Source organism: Rana temporaria, chromosome 2 (genome assembly GCF_905171775.1).
Source record: "Rana temporaria chromosome 2, aRanTem1.1, whole genome shotgun sequence".
Lineage (NCBI taxonomy): Eukaryota > Metazoa > Chordata > Amphibia > Anura > Ranidae > Rana > Rana temporaria.
In genome coordinates this window covers 413049001-413058511 of record NC_053490.1, presented here as the reverse complement: position 1 = coordinate 413058511, position 9511 = coordinate 413049001, and the positions used below count along the sequence as shown (strand labels likewise).

General features: G+C 44.6%; 1 protein-coding gene across 2 annotated transcripts in view; it reads right to left on the bottom strand.

Annotated features, from left to right (window-relative positions):
• Nucleotides 1–60: 60 nt before the first annotated feature.
• The window catches only part of LOC120927471 (arylsulfatase D-like), a 49204-nt gene continuing 39753 nt past the window's right edge, over nucleotides 61–9511 (bottom strand). For both annotated transcript variants that reach the window (XM_040338169.1, XM_040338170.1), the window contains 2 exons: nucleotides 6597–6718; nucleotides 61–443 (listed from right to left, as the gene is read on the bottom strand). In XM_040338169.1, the coding sequence (XP_040194103.1) occupies nucleotides 94–443; nucleotides 6597–6718 (472 nt within the window). In that variant the 3' untranslated portion in view covers nucleotides 61–93. The remainder of the gene's footprint in view (nucleotides 444–6596; nucleotides 6719–9511) is intronic.

Genomic DNA, 9511 nt, shown 5'->3' with positions numbered 1-9511 from the left:
TGTATCACAGTTTTGGTTATCGTTACACCAGTTCTGTAAATTTCAGTAAGAAGATTATTGTCATAGCAGATAAAATAATGTTTATTGATCGACCTAGCTTCTGCTTTTGTCGTTGCACCAACAGAATGGAAATGTTCCACAGCACAGTTGCAGTCTGGGGTCCCAAATGTTTTTTAGCCAATAGAGCTGTTGAGGCACTGGATGCAACGTTGAGTTATGATGTGCTGTAGCCAGCTGTGTTTTCTGTAGCACTTCCTTATAGAACACAGAGTCATTGGGCAGAGGATTTGCCTCAAAAGGATCGTTGGAAAGGTTGAATAGTAATGGGGGAGTGTGGTATGCAACATTTTCTCCACTGCAAGAACAAAGCTTTGAACCATAGCATGCATTTGCTCCTGCTAGGAATTTTGGAGAAATATAGTGGACTTTCCAAGTGGTATTACCTATTGACAAATACAAAGAAACGTTAGATTGTATAATTAATCCATAAGCATCAAATCAAAGTCATTCTTTTGAAAGTGTTGCAAGTTAAGAGCTTACTGTGTTATAATTCAAATTGATGGCAACTTGATATCAATGCAAGCGAGGATTTAGACCATTTTTATCGAATTATGTATGTAAAAATGCAATAACCGAACTAGCTGTTTTTAGGGTGATTATTGGTCTCTAATTTGCCTGTGACTGGTAAATAACCGCTGCAGATAGTTTTTTTACAGTTCTTCATACTATGGCAAGTCAGAGTATATGATGCTATCATTTATTTCTATTGTGTTTACCAAGATAGGATAAGACCAGGGATTTTTAAACTCTTTAATCTGAAGACCCAAAAATGAAATTTGTTATTTTACTGGCACATTCACGGTACTATAAACACCCAAATCACTTTTACTGGATAACTGTTAGCGGACAGAATAAAACAGTACCAAGCTCCCCAAAAAACAAATAACATTGATACCGTTCAAATGCTCCAGTCTGTTGGACTGGCCACGATGTTTGCAGGTGCTGGTCAGGTAGAATACTGGTGTAGCTCGCTAAATGACGAGGCAGTGGGGGGACTGGTCCCATTTTGTTATAGTACTAAGCTCATAGCTCCATTTAACCGTGGTTAGGAAACATTTGCTTAGTCAAAATTGTAGCCAGAAATAAAAACGACATCTTCACTAATGGTGGTGCTGCCTAGGAAATGGCATGGGGGAAATGTGCAAGTCATCAAGTGGCAGGTTTTTTATTTTTTATTTGGGTCAGTGCCTATCATTCACTGGGATTTACATGGTCCTACATCGCTGGACAATGTGAAAACATTTAGAAAACTTCTTATGTAAAAAAATTATTGAAGTAGAACTTTAGGCAACAATTTTTTTTCCCCATTTTGGATAGAGTAAGAGAGGGTTTATTTTTTTGCCATCTGTGTCCCATTGGGAGGATTACCCTTCACTTTCTGTCCCATAGTCAAAACAGGAAGTGAGAGGAAATCCATATAAATAAAGGGAATCCCTTGGGGGGCTGTTGGGTCACCAGAACTAGTGTCCCCATTGGAATATTTCCCTTCTGGGGAAAACCCAACATTTGAGATTTTCTTTTACTTTCAATGATAACAGGACAAATAAAGAGGGTGAATTTCCCTAACAGGGGCACAGACAGCAATACAAACTGACAGGGGTTCTAATCCCTCTCCGTTCTATCCAAAACTAGAAAAACTTTTTGCCTTTAGATGCACTTTAAGGTTCTTAAAAGAGATGTTTTCCCATAATCATACTTACCTAAGTGGATGCAGCGATGATCCGATGCTGCACCTGTCCCCCGACGCCTCTGCACTGAGAACGAGCGATCGAACACCAACGATGGCTCGGTTCTCTCAGCTCCCCGAGCTGAGAGCTGCTGCCTGTCAGTCAGTCAACAGCTCTCCTGCTCTGCTCCTCCACGCTCATTGGAGCGCTGAGCTGTGGAGGGGACGGGAGTGGCCGCCTCAGCTCTCAGCGGCTTGCTGAGAGGCTGAGACAGCATCAGTCCAGGCACCTGGCCGATCCAGACTCCCAGAGTCGGGATGATGCGGTGCCTTGACTGATCTGTGTGACGTCAGCAGAGAGCAGACTTCAGTCCTCTCTCTGCTGAAAACGGTTGACAGGAGTTCAAAACTAATTGCATTCCTGTGATGCATCGGAGAAGCCCAGCTAAACAAGCTCAGGCTGTATTTCTCCATTAAATGTAGTTGAGAAGTTCTGCATTAGGTAACGCAACATTGAGCAAATTCCTCTCTCTTCAGTTTCTTAGGACAATACATAACCTCCAAACAATTACAGATTTTTTTTTTTTGTTTCAATAAGCAATTTTGAACCTGCTTTTGACATCCCCTATACCCATTCCAGTGAACCTACCATCACTGACAGGCAGCACTCAAAGGTCTGTTATTGTACCAAACCTCTTCCTTTCTATCTTCAATAGGGATGAGGCGAACACCCCCCGGTTCGGTTCGCATCCAGAACATGCGAACAGACCGAAAGTTTGTGCGAACATTCGAACACCGTTGAACGTGAGAATTCAAAAGTGTGAATTTTAAAGGCTAATATTCAGGTTATTGTCCTAAAAACGGTTTGGGGACCCGGGTCCTGCCCCATGGGACATGTATCAATGCAAAAAAGTTTTAAAAACTGACGTTTTTTTCAGGAGCAGTGATTTTAATGAAGCGAAAAAATAAAAGTTAAATATTCCTTTAAATATCGTACCTGGGGGTGTCTATAGTATGCCTGTAAAGTGGTGAGTGTTTCACGTGTTTAGAAAAGTCCCTGCAAAAAATGACATTTCTAAAGGAATAAAAGTAATTTAAAACTGCTTGCGGCTTTAATGTAATGTTGGGTCCTGGCCATATGGATGGAAATCATAAAAAAATAAAATCGGTTACATCAGCTTTAGGTGCTTGGTAGCTGGTGATCCAAGACTGATTTATTTTTTATGAAGGTGAGTCGATCAACCGAGTCGGTGGACAGGCGCACTCTGTGATCGGTTACAGAGCCTCCAGCAGCACTGAATATGAGTTCCGAAAGAACGCTGGAAGCAGGACAGGCCAGTAGCTCAATTGCATACTGTGCAAGCGCTAGCCAGTGATCCATCCTCAAGACCCAGTAACCCAGTGGATTTTCGTTTGGAAAGGCCTCCAAGTCTGATCTTGCCCCTAGGTATTCCTGCACCATGTAAATCAGACACTGGCGATGGTTGCTGGAACCGATAAGACCTTGGGGCTGCGGACTAAAAAATTGTCTGAACGCATCGGTCAGACGGCCACCTTCTCCACCGCTCTTTCTGTGACTGACCGAAGCCTCGGCAACACGTTGTCCAGGACAGGTCTGACAGGCAGGTTGTGTCGCCGCTGAATGTCAGCAAGGCGAGCCATGGCCGTGTAAGATCTTCTGAAATGGGCCGAGATTTTCCTGGCCTGCCGCAAGACGTCATGGAGCCCAGGGTATTTGGCAATGAATCGATGCACGACCAAGTTCAGGACGTGTGCCATGCATGGCACGTGTGTAATTTTGCCCTGTTTCAGCGCGCTCAGCAGATTGGCACCATTGTCGCACACCACTTTACCAACTGTCAAATTGTGCGGTGTTAGCCACTGATCTGCCTGTGAACGCAAAGCTGAAAGGAGTGCAGGACCATTGTGGCTCTTGTCTTCCAGGCACAACAGACGCAGCACAGCATGGCAACGTCTCAACTGGCATGTCGAATAGGTTCTGGGGATCTTGGGCGGCGCAGCGGAAGAGACAGTAGCATCGGAAAATGAAGAGTCAGCCGAGGAGGAAAGGGAGGATGGAGTAGGAGGAGAAGGAGAAGAAGAGGCAGGCCTGCATGTAATCCGTGACGGTAAAACCAAATCTACATGGGTGCCACGGGTTACATGCTTGACGGCCGTCAGAAGGTTCACCCAGTGGGCAGTGAAAGTTATATACCTTCCCTGCCTGTGTTTGCTAGACCACGTGTCTGTGGTCAGATGTATCTTGGCACCGACACTGTGTGCCAGAGATACATTCATTTGCTGCTGAACATGGCCATATAGCTATGGGATGCCCTTCTGTGAAAAAAATTTCCTTCCTGGGACCTTCCATTGTGGTATTCCAATGACCACAATTTTCGAAAAGGCCTCCGACTCCACCAGTTTATATGGCAGTAGTTGGCGGGCTATCAGTTCCGACAAGCCAGCGGTCAACCGTTGGGCAAGAGGGTTATCCGGTGTCATCGTTTTTTTACGATCAAACATTTGGGCCACGGAAGCCTGCCTTTTTGCAGAAAAACTTGAGGAAGGAATGATGGAAGGTGGAGTGGAGGACAACTGTGAGCATAGAGGGGAAGGAGAAGGAGAAGAGGCTGGACGGTGAGAGCCTGAAGTGTGGCTTTGTGGGTTCTGATGTCGTTGCTCCCACTGGGCTCGGTGATGGGAGGCCAGGCGCCTTCTTAAGGCGGCCGTCCCTAGGTGAGTGTTGGGCTTACCGCGACTTATGCGTTGACTGCAAAGGCTGCAGATGGCAACACTATTGTCTGCAGCAGACACGTTAAAAAAAGCCCACACTGCGGAGCCATGGGCCGGTGTCCTGGGAGCGCCAGATGTGACCGTACATGGTTGATGGCTCGCTCCTGATACATTAGGAGTCTGCTTTGTCCCTCCTGTGCAATGTAAGTTCGGCCTGCTTCTCCTCCCTATATGTTGGTCCATCACTCCCTCTGAACTCCCCTCCTCTTCCTCTCTTGTGGGCACCCACGTGACGTCTGTAGACACGTCATCATCGACGTCACCTTCCCCATCACTAACAGTAGAGATCTCGAAGTAGGCAGCAACAGCGGGCACCAACCTCCTTGGGCTGATCTGAGTACTATTGTCAGACTGCTGAGTGCCAGCTGTTGCTACACCTCTTCCTGATCCAATGCCAAGAATGGCTGCGCATCCGAAATATCTTCTGATCTGCCCCCGTGTATATATATATATAGGATGTGTGTGTGTGTGTGTGTGTATATATATATATATATATATATATATATATATATATATATATATATATATATATATACTGCAGCTAACTGAATCAACTGCCTGCCTGTAGTATAGTAGGAAGAGAACATCCTACATAGACACATGTACACACACTAAATATACTGGGGCTAACTGAATCGCCTGCCTGCTTAATCTATCTAAATGAAATTAAATGACACTCTCTCTCTGCCGAAACACACTACACAAGGCCGACGTGCAGGCGGCCTTATATAGTGTGGGGCGTGTACTTAATCTCCTGAGCCATAATTGGCCAAAAGCACCCTGCCTTTGGCCAATTATGGCTCTCTGTGCTGACGGCGCTGTGATTGGCCAAAGCATGCGGGTGTTAGGATCAGCGTCTAAAGGTGACCACTGACCAAACACTTAGCTACACAAAGGAACTGAGACCAAACAAAGTATTTATCATTAAAGTGATATTTATTTACAGTGAACACACACCAATAAACATACACAGCAACCAGTGAAAGCATATACAACTCCAGCAAACAAGAACAAGAATAACTAATGAACCTAACTGCTATCTATATACAATATCTACAACATATAGGGACAAAGGCAACAGGGATGCCAGGAGAGGAAACACGACTGGGAACAAGAGCATGGAACAAGGCAGAAGGGTGCAGGATGGATCAGGACAAGGGAAGGTTCAGGAACGTTAACAGGCACAATCTGGTAGCAAGGAGGTGATCAGACAGGATAGTGACGCCCTGGGGGAAGGGAGGAGCAGCCTTAAATATTCACCTGGCAGCTGGATGCAGGTGTGGCTGCTCAGAACCTGCTGGCTTCTGGGAGACGCCTGCTAGTTGACACTGGAACTGCAGCCATTTGCAAAGTGAACCCCAGTGCCTCCGGCAGCTGAACTCAACCCTGACAGTTGGTCATAGTGCATGCTTGGCCAATCATCAGCCAGCAATGCACTGCGATGACGCAGTGAATTATGGGCCGTGACGCGCCAATTGAATTTGTCGCGAACGGCCCATAATGTTCGATCTTCGAACGTTCGAACAGCCGATGTTTGAGACAAACTCATCTTCGACTCGAACTCGAAGCCCTAATCTTCAATCTCCCTATTATGGCCAGACTTCTACCTGGGGGTGCGTCCTGTAATACACATGCCTTCCATACTTGGCACTCGCTAATGCCATGACCATGTGCACATGTCATGAAAAAAGGCTTACAGAAGTTCCTGTTTGTAGATGCTGAAATGTGATGTATTCCAGCTAAGGAACTCTTAGAGCTGATCCTGCATGCATTTACATGACATAGCCATAGATCAGGGGTAGACAAACTCAACTCTTCAGCTGTGGTGAAACTACAAGTCCTATGAGACATTGCAAGACCCTGACAATGACTGAAATTACTGCTAGAGGCAGAGGCATTATGGGATTTGTAGTTTCATCCCAGCTGGAGTCCAAAGGTTGCCCACCCCTGCCATAGATGGTACTTGAAGCTCCCTCTACTTGATATAAGAGGAAGAGCAACAATTAAATCCTCCAGTGTATGAATTAATGGATAGGAATTACATTTTCTTGTAAATAAGATATTGTATTTTACTTACTGCTTGTGTCGTGCCATCGTACTGAATGCAAGTAGTCCTCACAATAATGAAACATAAATTCATGTTCAGAATTAGGTACAGTTCCTTGCACAAGAGGCATTAGATCCTTTCCATCAATGATCCTAGAACCAAGAAAACAATAACTCACTACTACCAAAATTAGCATGCACTGCCATAAATGAGAACATGAACTTAAAGTGATATTAAAGGCAGATTTTTTTTATAACAACAAACATGTCATACCTTACAGAAAACAGCCCTGATCCTTCTCTTCTCAGGGCCCCCGTCGATTCTCCTGGCCCCTCCCTCCTGCCAACAAGTGCCCCGCTCCCAAGCCACTGCTCTGTTTATCCATTCATACGTGGAGCATGGTTCGGCTCCACCCCCACTCTCTCCTCATTGGCTCCTTGGCTGTAATTTATTTTTACTAGTTATGGTGGCAATCAGCAACTGCGGGACTGCGATATTACGGCGGACACCTAACGGCATACCTCCCAACTTTCTAAAATGGGAATAAGTGACACCTGCTAGTAAATGTATGTAGGCATAGGACACACCCCTGCCACACCCCCTTAAAGGAGAATTGTACAAAAAAAGTGTTTTTTTTTTACCACTGCTATTCCTTTATATTGGCTTTTGGAAGTGAAAAATGCAGCAATTTAGAAATTGGATAAAAAGTTTAGCACTGGGAAACACTTTTTAATAGATAAAAAGTGCATTTTATATACAACTATATGGATCAGACCAAAATGAGGGACAAATGAGGAGGAAAGAGGGACAGAGGGACATGGCTCCAAATGAGGGACAGTCCCTCAAAATCAGGGACAGTTGGGAGGTATGCCTAACGGACACTTTTGGTGCTTTTTTGGGAACCAGTGACACCAATACAGTGATCAGGGCTAACAATATGCACGGTCAATGTACTAATGACACTGGTTAACATCTAGGGCAGTGGTTCTCAACCTTTCAGTCCCGCACGTGACCCCTTGATACAATTTCCCAAGCTGTGGGAACCTTTAACAGTAACATTTTCGTAGAGCGCGTTGTCAGCACCAAAGGCAAGAAAAGTAATTTGCACCCCTAACCCACGAAAATTTTGCACTCCCTGAGTCCCCTCCACTCGTACAGTATTAAAACCTCATATGGTACATTTAAGGATGTACTACTCTTTCTCTTTGTTCTGCTTTCTTTACCTTTTATCTCTCGCTATCCTAATTTCTTGTTTTTTCCCCCATCCCTCTCTCTAGCTGTCTTTCTTGTTTTTTCTCTTATTCTTTCTCTCCCTTTTTTTTCTTTCTTCCTCCCCTCTTTTCCTCTCCCTTCCATGTATTCTCTATTTGTATTCCTTCTCTTACTCCTTGGTGGGGGGGAATGGGATGAGTGGTTGTGCTGAGGGTGGGGGGGGGGGGGGGGTTCTGATCAGCCTACTTAGGTGCTTTTGATTAAGGTAATCTGCTGATCTGAGAACTGTATTGGGGACTTTTAATGGCAACTATAATCAGGTAGTGTTACTCACTGTGTCTCAGACTTTGTGGTTTCTTGTAGCAGTGACACCTATGCTGAAATCAGGAGATGGGTCTCCTCCAGCCCCTCCCACCTGACAATCCTCACCAGTCAGCGGACCTCTAGTCTCTGCCCCCCAGCCATGCCGTGTTACTCTGTGTGCTGTTTTTACTACGCAATGTGCTGTTTTTTACTTCCTCTTGCAGGAAGAAAAAAACAGAATATTGCTGCTGTCAGAAGAGAGCCCTGTGTTTGTTTACTTACAGTCAGGTCCATAAATATTGAGACATTGACACAATTCTAATGGATTTAAAATTAAACAAACAAGATGTGCTTTAACTGCAGACTTTCAGCTTTAATTTGAGGGCATTTACATCCAAATCAGGTGAACGGTGTAGGAATTACAACAGTTTGTATATGTGCCTCCCACTTTTTAAGAGACCAAAAGTAATGGGACAATTGACTGCTCAGCTGTTCCATGGCCAGGTGTGGGTTATTCCCTCATTATTCCATTTACAAGGAGCAGATAAAAGGTACAGAGTTAATTTCAAGTGTGCTATTTGCATTTGAAATCTGTTGCTGTCAACTCTCAATATGAGATCCAAAGTGCTGTCGCTATCAGTGAAGCAAGCCATCATTAGGCTGAAAAAAACAAACCCATCAGAGAGATAGCAAAAACATTTGGTGTGGCCAAATCAACTGTTTGAAACATCCTAAAATAGAAAGAATGCACCGGTGAGCTCAGCAACACCAAAAGACCCGGAAGACCACAAAAAACAACTGTGGTGGATGACCAAAGAAAAAACACCCTGCACAACAGTTGGCCAGATCAAGAACACTCTCCAGGAGGTAGGTGTATGTGTGTCAAAGTAAACAATCAAGAGAAGACTTCACCAGAGTGAATACAGAGGGTTTACCACAAGATGTAAACCATTGGTGAGCCTCAGAAACAGGAAGGCCAGATTAGAATTTGACAAACAACATCTAAGAAAGCCAGACAGTTCTGAAACAACATCCTATGGACAGATGAGACCAAGATTAACTTGTACCAAAGTGATGGGAAGAGAAGAGTATGGAGAAGGAAAGGAACTGCGCATGATCCAACTTACCACCTCATCAGTGAAGCATGGTGGTGGTAGTATCATGGCGTGGGCATGTATGGCTGCCAATGGGACTGGTTCTCTTGTATTTATTGATGATGTGACTGCTGACAAAAGCAGCAGGATGAATTCTGAAGTGTTTTGGGCAATATTATCTGCTAATATTCAGCCAAATGCTTCAGAACTCATTGGACGGCACTTCACAGTGCAGATGGACAATGACCCGAAGCATACTGCGAAAGCAACCAAAGAGTTTTTAAGGGAAAGAAGTGGAATGTTATGCAATGGCCAAGTCAATTACCTGACCTGGAT